The 20,464-nt window shown below is 41.4% G+C and overlaps 1 protein-coding gene across 1 annotated transcript in view; it reads right to left on the reverse strand.

Moving 5' to 3' along the window:
• The window catches only part of CMTM4 (CKLF like MARVEL transmembrane domain containing 4), a 35,185-nt gene extending 20,381 nt beyond the window's left edge, over positions 1 to 14,804 (reverse strand). Inside the window, exon 1 of the mRNA XM_072422654.1 lies at positions 14,253 to 14,804. Coding sequence (XP_072278755.1) covers positions 14,253 to 14,420 — 168 coding nt within the window. The 5' untranslated portion in view covers positions 14,421 to 14,804. The remainder of the gene's footprint in view (positions 1 to 14,252) is intronic.
• Between the last annotated feature and the right edge of the window lie 5,660 nt (positions 14,805 to 20,464).

Genomic DNA, 20,464 nt, shown 5'->3' on the forward strand with positions numbered 1-20,464 from the left:
TCCCTAAACTGAATGGAATCCGCCAAAGTTGCATAGTCCGGACAGTAGTTGCCGGTAGTCATCCTCAAACAGACTTCCAAATGATCATCAGTCATGGTGGAACGGTATTTGTACTTAATAATTACTGTGTGCAGTAGAGTTTTTTTTTTTTTTGAAAAGCAAAGCTCCGTGATCAACTAGCGTTGCCTTTGCGATCTACCGGTAGATCGTGATCCACGTGTTGGGAACCCCTGCTCTAAAGGGAGAGTTTTTGAATATTAAGTGATTGTAAGGACTAGAATAATTTATCTTTATCTAAATAAAAGAAATCTTCTTGGATCAGGAGGGGGTGGTAGGTGCTAGAGGAACTTAAAAGGGCCTTGGGTGTCTTAAAGTGAACCTAGAACACACAGGCATGACAAACACAAAAATGGTCAGTAGTTTTTTTTATGCGTGGGGTGTGGCACCGGCGGTCCTCTGTCTGTCTGTCTGTGCACTAGTGTATGCCAGAAGTACTGTACAGGGCTCATGTGCTACCAATAGGTTTGCTATCTGGCTGTTTTAATTTTATGTGTGCCATGATTTTAAGAACCGTTTGCATAAACCTTGCCTTTTTCTTATCCAATAAATCAATAAAATCTATTTGAAGAAAAAAAAAAAAGGTCAGTAGACCCAGAAGTATATATTTGTTTTACTTTGAACTTGACCGCACACCCATCTCTCCCCTTGAGTCTGTTTATTGTCCCTTGAAGAAAAGTTTTCACTTTTTACTGCACTTTGCCATTCCCTTCCTTTTTCTCAAATACACAATGTGAAGAATTTTCATGTTTTGTAAACTGTATGTAGATTAATTTAGCTCGTTCATCCACCCACCTCACCTTCATACCTTCAGCCACCCACAGCCTTCTTGTAAACTTACATCACACCAACCTGCAGCCGCCTGGAATGTGCAACGTAATTATCTCAAGAGGCTGAAGGTACGTCACTGTTCCCTAGGTGAAATTTGGGGGAAGTGGGAGGGTCGAGGGGTAAAATTGAAGCTGATGTCTAAATATAAGAGGTTTGTATATTCCTTCCTGGTGCATTTTGGATACATTTTCTAGAACAGTGTAGTAATTCAGAAGGAAACTTTTCCTCTGTTACTTTGCGTAAGACCAGTGACCGCTGCTCTCTTCCTGTGTGGGGTGACTAGTCTTGTTCCCGCCCCCTTACAGATTTCTGCAGGCAGACTGTAGTGGGTGGGCACGCAGGGTTCCTTCCATTCATCTGGTCACTTCATATGCAAGGGTTAATATCAAAGACTTCCTCACTCATAACCTCATCACATTCACGGCTCAAAGCCTTTTCTAGAGCTGCCCCAACTCTCTAGAATGGTCTTCCTCATCCTATTCAGCTTGCTTCTACTTTCTGCTCATTTAAAAGTGCACTCAAAACCCACTTGCCTACCGGTCTTCTTCTGTCGTTTGAAAACCCTACTATTTCATATCTCCCCTTCTATTGTGTGTTACTTCCCCCACCTCTTAAAGTGTAAGCTCTTTGGGGCAGGCTCCTCCTCCTATGTCATTGTCTGTATCTGTCTGTCATTTGCAATCCCTATTTAATGTAGAGTGCTGCATAATACGTTGGCGCTACTTACATCCTTTTTATTACTATTAATAATAATAATCACCACCAAGTTACAAACCATTGCAAAGTGCAATAGCCGCCTGTGGATATTGATAAACAAAGGCAAATGAATATTTCTGTGCCCAGAGTTCAGCTTTAAACTATATACAGTTCACCAAACATGGAAATTATTAGTGACTAATACAGAAGAAGGAAAAGACCAAAGGTCAGTAAATGGTAAAAGATCCAGGTAATGGGCAGCATCTCTGGGGAAAAAATACAGCGGAAAGGGCCAAACACAACAATTACAGAGAGGTGGAGATCTGCATGGGACTGCAGCTGTCTGTATCACTTTGATATGCTATTTTATGGAAGCAAACTGTCTCATCATATTTTCATCATTTTCTCAGCCTGACTTGTCAGGGATTGTGAGAAGTTTACTTTAAGCCAAAAGTCTTCTGTAAGAAGCAGACTAACAAAAACAGCATCTCTACTGCAAATTCAGATGTCACGAGTTCAGTCTTCCCAACAAAATGTATTTTTAGCTCCAGTAAACATTTCCAGCCGCTGCAGCTCAACATGAGACATGATGGGGGGAAAGGGAGCGCAGCGAGAGTGGAATGTTGACTTCTGTATACACAGGAACGAGGAATAATTCTTCTGTGTACTTACAGGTATGATAATGGCAAGCTGCGTATGTAATTCCACTAATACAATACGAAGGGAAACTCTATACACCAAATCACTGTGCTGGTAATAGGAGGGGCACCATGGCAGCAAATCTACCTTTCTTCTGAAGGTTACACGCTGCAACTTCTGTGGTCTAAATTAATTCTCCACAAGGCAGAATGGGTAGTCAGGGTCTAATATCCAGACAGCAAATTATGGACATTCATGTATTTAGATATACTTACCAGGGATTTATTAAGCTTCAAACAAGGTATGGTCCTGGCTGCTCAGCAGATTTAGAAGTATGGGGGGGATGCCATCTTTCCATGTTGTCTATGCTCCTCAGTGTTCAAAGTTTTTTTTAAGTTGGGTGGGATGAAATTGTAGGCCCTGTATTGTGACCCAACTCTTCAATAACCACCCAAAAACAGCCGGGTGGTTACTGGATAGTACTGGGTGGTGGGCCCGGCTCAAAGGGTCTGGGGAGATTACAGCTTGCTCCCTGGTACTCCTTTCAGATTTTTTGTTCTTCTGCCACTTGCCTCTGTTTGTCCTGACTATGGGGTTTTTCAGGCAAAAACAAATCAACATATGTATGAAATTTTTTTCCAAGCATACAAAAATGTATTATGCAAATACATAAGTTTTACAGTGACCTATATACAATACGTGACTCAAATGTATACAAATTTTATTTCTCCAAATGTTTGTAATCTGTGTAAGGTTAAAAAAAATACAAAAATTGAAATACAAATGTATATACAATACAACTTAATCATGAATTGGATAGGTCTTGTAGTTTAGTCTCTGACCCGACGCGTTTCGCAAATATTGCTTCATCAGGAAGAGATAAGACTGTAGCTCATGGAGCTATATACAGCCAAAATACAACAAATGTGGGAACACACATACAAAAACAATCACATAATTCTGTGTATTTCTGAATAGTCCGAAGACATATTTTTAAAGATTATTCCAAAGAACTGATTAACATGCTTCAGTTCCGAGGATAGTAAAATGAGTCATACCTCAGTATTGATTTTTTTCCTATTAAAAGCTGAAGAAGTCAAGACAACTTTCCAAAGTCAGTTTTCTAATGATTGGTGAACGGCTATAATGCGAGTTCTCAGATCATCAGAAAGCAGAATATATATAAGTTCACTACTATAATGCATTAGATGCAAGGTTTTTCCTTCAAAAAATTATCAGGCAGGTAAGGATATTTTATTGCAGAAAGGATATCCCCTGTCCCTTCTGCAATGAAAGACCTGCCTGGTCGTAAATTAAAAGGGGAACTTAGGGTTTTTGAAACAACTTCAGGTTGCAGATATAAATAAATGTTCGTGTATATATATATGTTACAGGTTCCTGAAGAAACTTACACAAACTTGTTCTCAAGATACCATTAATCATGGAGCTTTATATACTTCATCAGCGGAGACAAAAGGTAAAGGTGAGCGGTGAGCAGTGATCTCCCCGCCCCCTTTTAGCTGGGCGCACCACCATGCTGTTTTTGGGTGGTTAATTGGGTAGCAAATTGGGTAGCAATACAGGGGCAGCCACTCGTTTACAACTTCTTCCCAACTGGCTTAAACGCTGGTCAGTATGATTTTTAATGAAGAAAAGACCATGCCTAGCATTTAATACCACAAACAAATCCATGGTAAATTAATTGATTTGCTAGCCAGCCTGAGGTCAAAGCTGCCAATGATTGCTCTCCCCGTGGGAAAAGACACAAGAAACATGAAGGTTACAAACAAAAGCATTACATGCACTGTACAGAAATCCATAAAACCACAAGAACGCGAGACATGATGCGTTAACTCAGTCAACTGATTGACAAAAGCAGGAGAATTTCATTAGCGTTCAATGAGTGCCAGCAGGACAAATATTGGAAATGTATAAAGTGAATGTTCAGTGAGTGGATAGTGTGAGTATCTATATCAGTGTTTACCATGAAAGTAACGTTTTATATAAGCTTCATATTTTCTCAGGGTATTAAAACATTGGGATTGTAGATTACCCATCAGAGGAAGATCTATACATTGGGTGACCATGCAATAACAACTTTCAGATCAGAACAGGCAATAAGAGGAAAAAAAGATTGTCCATTGACATTGCCTGTGGTCTACCTGCAGAGATTATTCTCATTACTAATGTATATTGCATTGTTTTGCACTGTGGCTGTACAAAGGTAGCAATCGTGGTAGCTACCCTATGTCAGAGCTGACCCCCTAATGATGTTTTTGTTAATGGGAAAATATTAAAAAAGTAGAGAAATACAGACCCACTGAATGAAGGAAGAAGAACATGTTTGCACTGCAGGTCTTCAGATACAGCTTTCTCTCCAGCAAGGAGAACAGTCAGCAGCACCGATACCACCAGATCTCATTGCAAATCTAGTGATGCATGAAAGTTTTCCCAGGGCAGATACTGCAGACAAATAAAAGGCTTTATAACTACAGAAACTGCTCAATTTTTTTAGGAACAAGTGAACATATTTTCAAGGAACTGCTTAAACACGATTAACAATTACAGATCCCTATTCAGTGACAAACTTTTTTTTCAGACTTCAGGTCCATGGTAATACTTGTTGAGATAGATAATATACACATAAGTAATGCATTGCTTTTAGTGAGTCTGTTAATTGCAGACCTGTATTGTGCAGAGGATCGGTGGGGGCCCATTCACAACACTGTGCTTGGCAAACCAGGAGAGTGTTACACTCACCAAGTTATGTTAACCCATTCAAAATGAATAAACTGAAAAGTACAGCAAAGCAAAAAACACAGCAGGCTGAATTTGATCTCAGCCCATTGCACAGGACACCATGCATTGTACTGCACTGCTATGTCTGAAAGCAAGCAAACATGAAAGATCCGATTATATAGGGCTACTCATCGGAGCTTTACAGTAAGCAGAACACAAAATTCTGCTGTCCCTTTTTATAGGGAGCTGGAAGGATCAAACACACTGAGGTCTGGTCACCTGTGCAAAAAGATAACCAAATCATGATCACAGGGTTCCACCCATGCAAGATAATAAGTAACCTGAGTGTTGTAAACAGCTTTCACCCGTGGGGTTTGAGGAACAAACAGTACTCCATCTGTCATGTAATTTGTGTATGTTTGAGGAAGGACAGGACAAGAGAAGCCATAGCTAGATTAAGGGATTTATTTCCAGCACCAGCGACACCATTACCAGCAATTTTTGTTCTCGGATCATGGAGAAACCTAGACAATTAATATCATCCAGTATTTATAAAGCGCCAACATATTACACAGCGCTGTACAAAGCCCATAGTCATGTCATTAGCTGTCCCTCAGTAGGGCTCACAATCTAATGTCCCAACCATAGTTTTATGTCGTTATTACAGGCTAAGGTAAATTTTGGGGGAAGGCAATTAACCTAACCGCATGTTTTTGGAATATGGGAGGAAACCGGAGTACCCTGAGGAAACACACAAACACGGGAAGAACCTGCAAACTCCATGCAGATAGTGTCCTGGCCGGGATTCAAACCTGGGACGTAGCGCTGCAAAGGCCAACCAGTGCTAACCACTGAGCCACCAAGCTGCCCCAAAAAAAAAAAAAAGCTTTAGGTGAGTATGGTGGATTTAGCACTGCTTTAAAGTGTAAGTTAACCTTTATAGCAGTACCCTATCCTTCTCTTATAATGCCCCTACCCCATCCAGATCACTAATTTCATTGCACAGCTCCTCACCAAAGCAGCTCATTGCTCAGAAGTCCATAAGAAGGAAAGGAAGTGCAATTTGCCCAGGATCTAGTGAATGATCCCTTGTTCAATCAGGGTGAATATTAGAATGGGAGGGGAGCTCAATCCTCTGATATTAATGAAGCTTTAAATATGTAATACTATCATACTAAAAAAAATTAACTAGTTCCAGAGATGTTAACACCAGAGCCCATCCTTCCTGTTGCCAATATAAACGTACCCTCAGCGTGGAAATATAAGGGGATTGAGTTTATGAGAAGGAATGGTAACTCCGCAGCAAGAAAATGTTCTGACTCCAAAGTATACAAAGGAGGATAACCGCAGCCTGTTCTCCTCATCTCAGCAACATTTACAAGTCTGTGACATTGTTCCAGGACTTGCTGTATTAAAGAAGATACAGAATATGTTTAAAGATGAGCACACATTGAAAACATTTTTTAGGGCACCAAAATACCGAATACCCACCTCCCAAAATAAATATCACGTCTAAGCTGGGGGGCTTCTCTACTTGCTGTCATTAAGACCCCCAACCTTTTTCCAGGCTGAATGAATTAAAGTTGTGTAGCTGGGACTGGATACCGGCAATGCCACATTTTAGCCACTTACACCTAAGCTGTATTATAGAATTTAGAGTTTGGTTACACTTTATTTACAAGGCCAAGTCTATGCAAAGCAGAGCTTTCTGTGCCTTCCGGTACAAATTTACATCTTTGTACATGTGAGGTATGTACCAGAAACTTGCAGTGCGCACTCTTTATAAGCAGGCATTGGTTTCTCATGTTGATAGGTCTCATGTTGAAAGGGCTGGCGAGAACACTGCTATTCCAGTGTTAAACCCAGAATTTTTTTTAAGCTGGGTGGCAGCCCCTGTATTATGACCCAACTGATAGTAACCACCCAAAAACAGCTGGGTGGTTACTAAAAAGGGCCCTGTGGTGCACCCAGCTAAAAGGGTCTGGGGAGAACACTGCTATTCCAAAGGTTTGTAAGAAAAGGTCTGAATCAATATAAGATGGTCATAGACTACACATTTTAAGCGTCTGCTTAAGGATCATACATTGTGAGCAGCCCTCCAGCTAAATAAATATCCAATATAAATCCTATATGTAATACAATGATGATGTTATGAAAGGGAAACTATAATGCAGAAGTCTTTCCTACCAGTCTACACAGAGCTCTACTTTATGATTGGATGCAATCAGTCATATTTACATAAATAATGTTTTTCACTGCTGACCATACTAATAGCTCCACCTTTCATCATCATAAAGCAGCCTTTGAGCGTTCGTCCAGTGTCTTTGCCCAGATGGAGCCATCAGTCTGGTACAGGCAGCAAGAAGTGGCTTTTCTCCCAGGGATCAGAATGCAATATTATAATTTGGTCGAAAGCAAAAGGTGGTTTACTAGAACGTACCCGTGTAACATTCACAGAGGTGCAGGGTAAAAGAAATGGAGTTCCCACCAATACTGAAACCAGACCCTTCTCTTGGCATGAAACCTTGTTGGCCAAGAATAGAGGAGGTGGTGAGAAGGTAACACTCCCTTCCTGTCCACACCAAGCCCGTTAATAGGGACAGGGCCTAACCCCACAACCCATCGTCCTAATGGTTTTGGTGGTATGCGGGTGGGTTTATTGGAACTTGGAAGCCCCCTGTAATAAGGGGGGGCAGATGCCACTCACTTTTAATTGAGAATAAGTATGGGGACATTTTCAAAACTTTTTTAAAAGCAAACCTAAAAAAACACCTACACAGGGAAAAAGTATTTAAAAAAGTGACATTTTTATTATTAAAACTGCATTTATAAAGTGGCAAAATATTAGCCAGCGCTGTACATTAAAAAGAGGGTTGAACATTTTACATTTGGCTGGATAAATGGCCACATAAACTCACAAACCTGTTAAGAGGCAAAAGTCTAATATTAGGCACAAACCCATGGACCACCAAATTTTACTACGCATGCAAAAAACTCTATAAACAATACAGTAGGTCAGCTTGAAAGTGGAGTTCTTCTTTAAGACTTCACAGAGGAGAAAAGGATGGCAAGCTCGCTCAGACATGGATCCAACAGCACATTCCTCTGTTAGAGCTGCTCTTCCCCTCGCTCAACCACAAGACCATTTATTCCTGGAACGGTTTCCTCCTCCAGCTGCTAGAGACATTTCGGGCTGATGTGTCCGTATATTTGCAGCAGCGACTTCCTCTCACCACAGTCATGGACGCTGGGACTCTGCGGCATTATCTCCATGACATACCGGATCACATAATTCTACAGGGGATTGGACTTCCTTTGAAGCATCAGAATGCTGGCTCCTGGAGGAGTCACTAACCACTTCATTATCCTAATTTATTCCAATGCTGCAGGCTTGTTGGCAGGATGAATGTTTGGTTCTTGGCGTGAATACCTGCACACACCTGTCTTGTGGCGGAGATATTCACCTGTCACACACCTGCACTAACATTCTACTTATAATAGTGGGAACCATTAGCAATTAATCTTCAGGTTTAAATAGTATATCTAGTATATCTAAACCATAAGTGACATATTTTATAATTGTCATTTAAATAAAATATTCTTGCTATCACCTTTTTCTCATCCTTTGTTGCAATTTGGCCTGAACCCTACGCTATGTTCACGCTGGCGGTGAGGTTGCGGAGAGTTTACTACCTCAGGGTTCTCCCCAGCCCCTTTTAGCTGGGTGCACCACCAGGCGGTTTACTGAAAAGTTGGGTCACAATACAGGAGCTGCCTAAAGCTTATTCCCACCCTGCTTAAATAAGATTATGGGGAAAACACTGTACTTCCTCATGTAGCTTCTCCTGGTGGCAGTTCCATAGAGAATGGGGCGGCAGTACTGGTACCACTCACTGGCAGCAGCTGTCAAATCTGCAGACGCTGGTTCTTTAGGAACCAGTGCTGCAAAGCAAGTGACAGAGCGGTTGGCAAGGTGCCATCTGGGGGTAACCACATAGGATTACTGGATCCCCAGGCAGGTCTGAACCTGTCCTCACCGCTGTTTCCTAGGCACATAAAATGTACTCCGGCATAAGGTTGGGTCATTTTCATGGGATTCTGATAGCCCAACAATCCCAGAAGGCTGCAGCGAGACACCGTGATATCATCTGCATTTTTTAGAAAGCCAGGACCAAGTAGTATTGAGTATTTTCCCTTCTTTCTGTGAAACTATTATTACACATTATTTTTTTATAGCACCAACATATTTCACAGTGCTGTACAAAGCCCATAGTCATGTCACTAGCTGTCCCTCAAAGGAGCTCACAATCTAGCAGAGTCATATGTCACTACCATAGTCTAAGGAGAATTTTTCGGGGAGGTCAATCAACCTAACTTCATGTTTGTGAAATGTGGGAAGAAACCTGAGTACCCGGAGGAAACATACAGATATGGTGAGAACCTGCAAACTCCATGCAGATAGTGACCTGGCTGAGATTCGAACCTGGGACCCAGCGCTGCAAATGTCAGAGTGCTATACACTGCCCCAATCTTGAAATTTATAGCAAATTGTGTGTGGGTTCAATATTCAGTGTGTTAAGGTGTGCTGCAACCCCAATTTATTTGAAGTAGAATTTCTAAAGCATGGTTTGGAATTACATCAATGCAAATCATAAAGTGAAAGGAGATCAAATGGATCATTTTACCCCAATTGACATTTCACTTTTTTGTATACGTGGATGGGAAAAATCCTTCCAGGAATGGGAAATACTGCACTGTGAACCAGCAGCCTGCAGAAGAGCCCAGAGAGGACCTCAGCAGTGGGATGCTGATTTTTTTTTCCATAGTACGAGCAGGAAGGTGTCAAAGGGATCTACAGAGTGAATAGCGGTGCCACCTTGTTGGCTATGACAAGGATATGTAAATCAGAAGAACAGAAATATTAATATTGTGGAAAGTAGAACTGCACACTTAGACTTTTGCTAGTGTACATTTAACTGGAAAGTGTTTTCTGGTGCTCTGTCTGCTATAGTGATGTATTTTAGAAAAGCATCCAAGGGGACTGAAACTTACTGGTAATGGCTATGACAGTGGGGCAGAGGAGGCCTGGACTTTGCCTTTGTATGTCTTTTTGTATCTTTTAGATTGTAAGCTCTTCTGGGCAGGGTCCTATCCTCCTCTTGTGTCTGTCTCTGTCATTTCCAATCACTATTTAATGTACAGCGCTGCGTATATGTTGACGCTATATACTGTTTAATAATAATAAAAAGTTGGTGTTCCAACAGGATTGGTATACTGCTAGTGAAAGGTAACGGTAGCCGAGTGCTACACAAGGCCATCGGTCTCTGGTCTGCAACTATGAGTGCTGTAAGGGGATTCTGGGAACAGTCCCTGACACATGAAGGAATTTGCTCTTTACATAAGCTCGAGGTATTTTCTCCAGATTCTTTGCATCAAGGGAAGGAGAGAATTTAATCTACAGTCTTTTCATTATTAGACGTGACCAGGAATGTACACACCATGTGTTCACTCTCCCACAGGAGTGACCTTACAGAAGGTTAGCGGGAACTCTATAAATATTAACACCAAGTGATAGTAAGGGACTAACACAAAATACAATATAGAAAACAGTATAATGTTAGAGAAAAGCAACACTTCATAAAGTGATTATTTATGTTATGCATAGATTCCGGTGAAATTTTCACCAATTGCTTGGTGGGCAGAACTGGTAGGTGGGTACTAATACAGTGTTCAATCCAGAATTATTTTTACGCTGGGTGAGAAAAAGCTGTGGGTGGCAGCCCCTGTATTATGACCCAACTATTCAGTAAACACCAAAAATAGCCGGGTGGTTATTGGAAAGTGCCGGGTGGTGCGCCCTGCTAAAAGTGACTGGAGAGAACACTGGCAGTGGGCAGCATGGCATGGAGCTGTGAGCATACTCAGAGCTGTAGTAGTCGTACAAATGGAGGTGATAGAGTCTACCGGCTTGTTTTGGGTGGTTACTGCAAAGTTATTATTATTAAACAGGATTTATATAGAGTTGGGTCACAAAACAGAGCTGCTACTCACCTACAATTTCTTTCCACCTACAAAAAAATTCTGTGCACTGGTGGGCTTTTACCATTCACTGCACACATTTGGAGTGAATCTAGCCCAATTTTTCTGTACTAGTGAAAGCCGTCACATGACAATGAATTATATTTGTGGGTTCATAGAGGATGTTTAGCTGTCATTATGTTTGATTTACAACCTTCATGCTGGCTGACATTTCATTCACAAATACTCTACTACAGTACAACAAAATTACTATGTACAAAAGGCAGCTCACTGCCAACAGAACTAATCACCTCAAAACGTCAATGACAGAGGAGGAGACAAGAAGCCAACACATATCAGTACTGCCAATACCCAGACCCAAGGACATCAGGTTGGCATGGCCTCAAACAGTTTCTGGCTGTACCTGATTATGCAATTATGCAGATAAATGCAGACATCCAAATTCATTTCTAGGGGTTTGTATTTTTCAGTGTTCTCAACAGAAACTTTTTTTTGAACTGGGTGGTAAAAAAGTGGGCAAACAAGATGAGCAAATTTAGTGTTAGGTATAGCATAGGTAGAGCTAAACTAAATTTACCAGAGACGGCAGGCTGCTAACTCTGACATCTCACTACAAAGCCCAGACAGAGCTGATGACAGCCAGGGGGTGCGCCCAGCTGAAAGTGGCTGGGGAGGACACTGCTTCTGAATGACTTTTACTGAAGCCCACTGGGATTTCTTGTAGCTCTTTAATGACCATGACCCAAACTCTGCAGTTGATCTTTTTGCATATCAAAGCACAGATTTCTCCAGAAGTTAATGAATATCTAGGCTTCATAAAGATTTTTTTTTGCTTTGTTTGGGATTAACTCACAGTGAGGATTATATGCAGTAACTGACACTACACTATGTTGAGACAAACATCTGTCCTAATTCCTTTTATAAAATATTGTACCTGTTCCAACTTACATACAAATTCAACTTAAGAACAAACCTACAGTCCCTATCTCATATGTAACTCGGGGACTACCTGTATCCCTGACCAATGTGAGAGTAGAGAACTATTCAGTATTTCAAGGTATGGAGAAACATGTGACTGGTCCTTACAGATTGGTCTAGTATAGTCACATGGAGCTAAGAAGGGAGTGTTCTGTGCAAGCTCCAACATACAACCTGGACTTTACAAGAAGCTTCTGTTCTTCTGGCTCAGCAGCTGGTGTTCTAATTTAAAAAACAGGCAGCTTCAGTTTCCTATACCCCAGCCTAGGTCATAATAACAGCTGATACGAGCATCACTGTGTAAACAATTCTTATTAAAGATAGGATTGCTAAAGAATCAATATTCTTCCCCCTTTTTCCCATGAATCAAGTATGATGTTGCATTTGTCAGTCTGTGAGAAAGGCAGATCTGCCCAAAAAGAGAAAAACTTCAGATCAGAGCTGCTAATTTCAGTACAGGGTTACATACGAGATAGGGACTGTAGGTTTGTTCTTAAGTTGGACTTGTATGTAAGTCAGAACAGTACATTATTTTAATAAATGCAATTAGGACAGATGTTTGTCTCAACATATTATCAGGCAGTGTGGTGTCAGTTACTGTATAAAATCCTCACTGAGTTAATCACAAAGCAAAAAAAAAAAACTTTATGGAGCCTAGACATTCACTAACTTCTGGAGCAAGCTGTGCTTTGATATGCAAAGAGAAACAACTGCAGAGTTTGTCTTGGTCGTTAAAGAGTTACAGGACCTTGCAGAACAGCAAAAGATTTCTTCTGGAAGTCATGCAAACCCCCCTCAAGCCTCCATCCTGCACACTTACAGGGAAGAGCAGGGAAGCCCCGGAGTCATCCCTATGTTGGATGACCTTAGCTTAGGGACTACCTGTATCTTAGCCCATATACTGGTTCCAAGGTAAAAGTTCTGTGCAGAATAGCTGCCTTAAAACCAGCATTCATGCTGAGGCAAAAAAGCTTCCATCAGTCACTTCTCATTCACTTATTTTTCTTCTTGACTTATCTTTTTGAACCTACAAAACTTTTGATTTTAGGGCTTCTGAGAGATCCACTTGTAAAGACTGATGAAAAATTCCATTCTGACACCATATCGGCACCAACTGAATGGCTTGTGATCAGCCAGCTCCACATACGATGGTTTATCTTCCATCACCAGAATAGGAAACTGCGGGCACTGCTCCTTACTGATCAAGCTTCGTGGTTGGTGATCAGCTGCAGTCATTTCATGCTACTTGTTCTGTCTGCAAGGATAACCTTTATTTAAGGCTAAACTCTAGGACAATGTTTCTTAACCAGGAATTTGTGGTACTGTAGAGTTCTTCCAGAGGTTGCTAGGGGCTTCTGAGTAATTTGCACCTCTCAGGTCAGTTTAGGCGACACCAATGATCTTTTTAGATCTTTTTCTGTAGGGGTGACATTATTCTCACTGGTCATCAATGTAAGAGGCATTTTTCCCACTGACCACCACACTAATATACCAACTGCAAAAGGCATCTGAGAACCTGGGATCTACTTCAGTGGTTGGCGAATATATGACAGACGCCTATTAAACCACCCAGGTGAACCCCCTTTGTTCATCCGAGCATGGAAGAAATGGTCAATCGGCAAACACAGAACAAACTCTTACCGAGAAGAGGGAATGGGATATTGTGTATTAAATTGTAAACAATTGTAAATGCTACATAAACATAACAAGAGTTTTCAAACACCAATACATCCATTATCCTAAAAACAAAGGGTTAGCAAAGCCAAACATTTCTATTACCAGGACGAGGCATGGACATGCTTGAGGGCAGCCAAATCCCAATTGAACATTAAACCACCTCTGAAAGTCTGCCGGTAACGCCAAGCTAACCAGTACTTGGATGCCACTGCTCGTCTCTATCACATACCGCCAGTGCCTTGGCAGTCATGTTGACCCTCTGATCAGTACTTTCCAATGCAATGACCTGACCAGATTGAAGTCAGAACTACTTTCTTGTTTCTTGTTGCAGGTCAGTGATTCTGGGAAGCCATTAGATTAGCATTATAGCCAGGCCATTGGACCGCCATGCCAGCCGGGCAAATATTTTATTAACAAGCCATACTCTGCATGTCAGGTGATCATGCAAGGACTTCTGATAGGGCGATATCAATGTTGACACCTCTGAGGGTTCAAAAATGTCCGATGGGCCAACCACAAACATTCACAGAATATCAATAATGGTTAATCTGACCCATTCAGGAAAATATTGACCCCCCCCAGTCCGCATTACTCACCACTTGGCTGCATTTCAGGACCCCAAAGAGGGATCGGATGTATTCCATGTCACACTGGACACCCCGCCAGCCCCGGTTCTGCCGGACGGGCTCCGTGGTGGGCTGGTAAGGGCTGCTGGCCCCGGAAACCATGGAGGCGGTGGAAGCTTCTCCTTCAAACCCATCCATGTCTTCAGCCCAAACTATGACACTTAAGGGGGGCCCTAGAGAAGAATTTAAAGATCAAAGCAAGGGGCCACAGGTCCCAGAGGGCATTGCAGTGGCTGGGGCACAGCCAGAATTTGGGTTGCTATGGGCACTGGGATGACCTTTGACCTTGACCCAGACAGACGAAGCCCCTCTAAACTCGCTCCTCTATTCTTCAGGCAGACTATAGCAACCTGTGGCGCAGCAGCTCGGTCCTCCAGTCACACTTGCCCCGGTGGTGTATCTTCAATCTCAGTCGTAGCCCCAATTTCCAGTCACCACACCCCAAGAAGGGCCCTCCGCTCCATCCAGCGCAGCCTGGGCCCCGCTGCTGGTTACTAAGACGTGCACGCGCCGCGCGCTCTTACCCCTACAGCACTGACGCGCTCTGCAGGTAACCTCCGCTGACTCGCCGCGTCCTGGCCAATCAGAAGCGCGCCTCTTTGTGACGTCTAGACACGGTCCTCTTCTGAGCTCCGCCTACTCTCTTTGCTTTCTTTGCCCCCCTCGTGCTTCTAGTAGGTGAGATGAAGTTGCTTGGCACCTTCAATGCAGCAGCCGAGGGGTAAGGGGGGATCAGCTCATTATCTGAGTATGTTTGCTTTTCTTTCTCATTTGTGTCGATTTGTTTTAATACACTGAAATATAACAATTTCAAGAGAACCTGTAATTAAAGTGAACTTATTTGTTTCAGGGTTTATTTTTAAAGCATACGTGCAGAATCATGTATATAGAAAACATAATTCAGAGATACAGTTATTAAGGCTTTCACCTAATATTCACCCTTTTTTCTATGCGATCAGGGAAATGGTGGCGGTGACTAGGAATGGGGTACAGGATGCAGCATTTAAAGTGGAACTTCCAATAAAAAGAAAACCAAAAACAACTTTACTCTTTAAAAGCCATTGATCCCTCTGCAACCAAGCCCAAAAGATTTCACACCGTCCCGGCTTCCCTATTCTTGCCAGTGCAATCAGATAGCGGGGGAAGAAAATCAGATAGCGGGTGAAGAAAGAAAATGGTGGTGCCCGCTGTCTATTCTGCACTGGATAAAAGCCGGCAGCCTTGCTTACCTAATCGTCACTGCGCATGTGTGGGATCAAAACTTTTTTCTTTACATTCTAACAATGGAGCTGGTATGGTATCATAGTGTATCATTCTCTCCCACCTTTTAGATTGTAAGCTCTGTTGGTCACGGTCCTCTCCTCCTCCATCTTTGACTTCTATTTCATACAGGTTTGTCATCTGCAACCCCCATTTATGGTACAGCGCTGCAACATATGTTGGAGCCTAAAGGTGCGTACACACTTCCAATTTTTATCGTTCCAATCGAACGACGAACGATCGATTGGGCAAAAAATCGTTCGTAAAAAAGTAACCAACGACGCCGACGAACGAGGAAACCCGTTGGAAACGAACGACCGGACCGGCGGATCGGATTGGACGACGATCGTTGAACATCGTTCGTGTGTACGGTCGTTCTTTGATCGTCCATGTTCAGAGCATGCGTAATGAACGAACGTTCATTCACTTTCCTGTCGTCCACATAGTTCCTCTATCGCTCAAACGATCGTATCTATTGTGTGTACAATATCTACGAACGATCGTGTCGTTATCTCTATGTGCAGGATCGGTGCTATACGATCGTTCGTATATATCGTGCAGGAACGTTCGTCGTTCGTTTTCCAACGATAATAATTGGAAGTGTGTACGTAGCTTAAAGTGGACCCACCTTCTAGATTGTAAGCTCCTTGGGGGCAGGGTCCTCTCCTCCTCCTGTGTCACGGTCTGTATCTATCTGTCATTTGCAACCCCTATTTAATGTACAGCGCTGTGTAATATGTTAGCGCTATATAAATCCTGATAGATAATAATCATCATCATCACATATTCCATACAGCATTCTGTCGTATATAAATGGGTGAATATTTTTTTTAATAAAAAGTAAAAGTAAAAACTGAAGGGGAAACCTGCAGCCTCCTGGTTTACTAATGTCACATATCCCAGGAGGCTGTGAGCTGCTCCTTCTGTTCAGCATTGGGCATGTGTCATCAGGGGCTTTCCCATAATGTAAAAAATTTGGGTGCTGGATCTCACACATGCGCAGTGAAGTTGGCCCTTTTTGTGCAGTGAAAGTTTGGGTGACAAGACGATCCCAGAATAAAAGAAGGTGCTCCCACTGGCCATTCTGTCTTCCATTGGAAAGGAAAGCAGGGACAACACAGTATGCGCTGGGTTTGGTATGGTTCGGGGTGAACACATTCCATCAAGTCATATTATGAAAGCAAGGGTTGAACTATGACACTCTATAGTTAAAAGGTCACTCATTACCTGGCCTTTGTAAAAAAAAAAATCCTTTTATTAGATGATAAATAATTAATAAACCCTATTAATAAACCAGTAATCCATCATCCAAGATTTATGAATTGCTTCCAGTACAAACAACTTATCTTTGCATTTACTCCAACAGCACTGCCTGGCTTCCTGTGAGATAAAATGCAAATTGTGACCTTGTGATGGCTAGGACCGTGACCAGGCCTGCCGATTCAGTCTTTGTATTCTGGGATGGGAGCATGTTGGTTCTCAGCTTGAGGGGAACAAATTGCAAACAAGCTCTAGGTGGCTTTGCAGAGACAAATGGTATATATCAGGCAGATTCCTATATGTTGAGAAAGGGAGACGTTCTGTAGTCCTTTGCGACTCCCCGACTCCCGGATGACGCACTGCTCCAGTACAGTTCAGTAAGTGAGCATGCCTGGTCTAGGAAATTAGGTTCAATATGGTTAGGAGTACCAAGTTACTTCAAAAAGATGAGAGAACCTGGGTGGTCTAGCCAACCTGGAATGGATCTGGTCCAGTATTGAAAACATTTCCCAAATAACATCAATTTATTTTTCATCTGCATGACACAGCCAGACAACTAGAATTTTCTGGGAAGGTCAGCACAGATTCTTACACCAATGCTTTTTTTTCCACCCTCCTCCTTTACAAATGTGTTGCTTGTTTTTCTGCAGATTTCCTCGTGGAATGTTGGCAGGCAGAGAAATAAAGGGTTTAAAGCAAAATATTTAGCTGGTATTTTTTATTCTTTACAAGCTCGAGTGATGATTGGAATGTTTTCCTCTAAATGGCCTGTACAATGTTCCACAAGAGGGCGCTGCCATACCTAAAATATTCATATGACAGCCAGGAATAAAACCACAGGGATCTGCAAACATTTTTATTAGTTCTTTAGCTGTTTCTCAGAAGTTACCCAAAAATCCTGAAATGTGGTTCTACCTTTCTGAATTGTGTTTCCACCTTCTAACAGCATAAGTCCCCGAAGTAGATTCTTAAATGTGGTTGAGGAGCTTTGTGTCATCCAGCATATGCAATAAGGACTACAGACTAAAGTTAGGATAACAAAAATTGGGAAAAGAACCCCTTCAGTTCTCAGCAGGTATTAGGTATTGTGATGTGTTTTATATGCATGTATATCCTTTATCCCTATGGCAGATAAACTAAGTAGAAACCAAAGATGCAAGCAAGAGTTGGTTCATGGTCTCATGAGGGGACATAAGACCCCCCATAAGATTGAGGTGTTTTTAAACAGTTGTGTTTATAAAGGGCCTGATTTGAAATCTATGGTAGAATTTCATGTGTTGCAATACCAGATTTTACCTCCAGTGGGTGTCACTGCAGGTACAGCTAACTGAAGCTCCAAATTAAAGTAAAATGTAAGCGTTTGCATCAGGAGGAAGACTCAAAAAACTTTTTTTTCCCTTTTTAAATGTCTATAAATGTAATTGATATGATTTTTTTTGTATGTAATGTAGGTTTAATAAACTTTGCATCACTTGGAACAAGTTTGCAAATGTGTAAAGTCAGACATACTTTTTTGCACGGTTGTTATAGGTGTGGAAATGACAGCAACAAGCCATGTGCTTTGGGTAAACTTTCTTTCACTTTCTATCCTTGAGAAACAACAGAAAGGGGATTCCCTTAAAGACAGTGCTTATTGGGACAAGTGACCACAGTGATAGTTCTCTTTTCTATATGTTTTGATGTCTAACTATACTGGATGACATTTTGCAGCATAAATAAAACCTGCAAGTGAAGTTTGTCTGCTGCACAAAAGCCATGTGCTGGGCCACTCCCTAGAAACCAAGTTACGCTCAAGTTTAAAAAAGTTTCACCCACACCTCAGGCAAATACACTAATTGTAAAAACTATTGTAAAAACTATTGTAAAATTGTAAAAACTATTATGCCTAATAGTAAAGATCCAAAAATATTCACGTGTCAATTGTAAAAGCCTTAATAATTTATGCAACAAAAACAAAGGCTCAGCCTGGGACCTACTGACGCGTTTCGCATAAAGCCTACAAGTGAAACACATTGAGAAGGTCCCAGGAGGAGCTTTTATTTTGTAGCCTAAAACAATAAAGCTATTACATTCAATGGACATGACATAAATGCCACTGAACATTTTCTATCAAAAGTAAAAATCAGAAAGAGGATCTAAACTCTTATAGGACATGAGAAAGGATAAAAGACATGAGAATTAGCTCACAATCACATACCACATTTTATCATGGTATAACTTAGCAACAGGTGGGGGGGATTTACAGAGAATTGTGGACAGAGTATCCTAGATTGTATAAATAGCTGATGCTGAAGACAATCAAAAGAAACAGACAGTTTTCCCTTTTGAAAGGTGATCTTTATTAATTTTTTGTAATTGCTCCAGAAAGCGCCATGTTAAAGGTCAGTTGAGAAGAGCACTGGACACAGCTAGAGCTGCGATGATACTACAAGCAGCCTTTCCAGACTAACATTACACCCGATCCACCTACACAAAGCAGAAGCAGACATTCTGATAACCGATCAAATATTGAGGATAGGAGCCAACATTTAGCTAGGATCTGTGGCCATGAATAAACCTCTGTTTTGTGCAGATGTTGTCTCACCTTCATAAGCTGTGTGTAATGACTGGGGAACAAAAATCCTTCCTCTTTAGAGAGGATAGGGGAACAGAGCTCAGAAAACTTGTCCTCAGAACAGCTAACAGGCATTGCTTGACAGTATTAGCTTCTCTTACATCCAGCAGTAGCTGAAGTTATAATAAATCCTTTCATATAAAAGCTGTGCTCCTGCTTCAGTACGGGGGACTAGGCTGTCCCACTCACTGTCCGCCACTCTACTCAAAACAGTTTAAAAAGGATACTAAATGTAAAATTATTATATAAATGGTAAAACGGCAGGATACAAAAGCCAAAAATGGCTTTCAGTTTGTAACAGCAATACCATAGCAGGGAATTCACTAAAAATCAAACAAACGTGCTGCAATTTAGCTTCCCCATACTATGCTGCAAAGGCAACACTCAATCCCTTGACTTTAACAAATCCTGATATGCAAAACTTCCAAAATAAAAATGAGTTCTAAGTGCTGACTGCTCGATTGCAAGTTTTATTCTAAAGCACCTACCAGCACATTTAGAATAACTATGTTTCGCTAGATGTGCTTACTCATCATAAGGAAGAAACTACATCTAGTGTTGAACACGTTATGGACCTTGGTTGTTGTTATTCTGCTGGGAATAAAACTTTTGATTTATCAGCAAGCAGCTGGAACCTGGTTTTTGCATTGGATGTTTAAAAATAAAATATATTTCTTACTTCTAAGTATATTACTAAGCACGCTAAACTCTAAATAAAAGAATCTGAATTATATTCTCTTTTTAATCTCAGGCCACAGCCCTCGTTCTTATAATTAGTAAATCTGAGCAGCCCGCTACCCAGGAAACTATTACAGTGTGATATTGTCCTTTTTGTACAATATACGCTTTTCAAGCTTGTATGTAAGGTGGTATAGCGGTCTTTTTTTTTAAAGTTCAAATGAGCTCTCAGTAATCTGGGTTTACAGCGAGGATACTGTAAAGAGCTAAAATTTCTGGATGCACTCCCTGAAATACATTCTTCATGTATTGTCATAGTGAATCCACTACGTGTAAAAAAACACATTGAGAATGCTCTCTACATAAGAGA

Source organism: Pyxicephalus adspersus, chromosome 9 (assembly GCF_032062135.1).
Source record: "Pyxicephalus adspersus chromosome 9, UCB_Pads_2.0, whole genome shotgun sequence".
Lineage (NCBI taxonomy): Eukaryota > Metazoa > Chordata > Amphibia > Anura > Pyxicephalidae > Pyxicephalus > Pyxicephalus adspersus.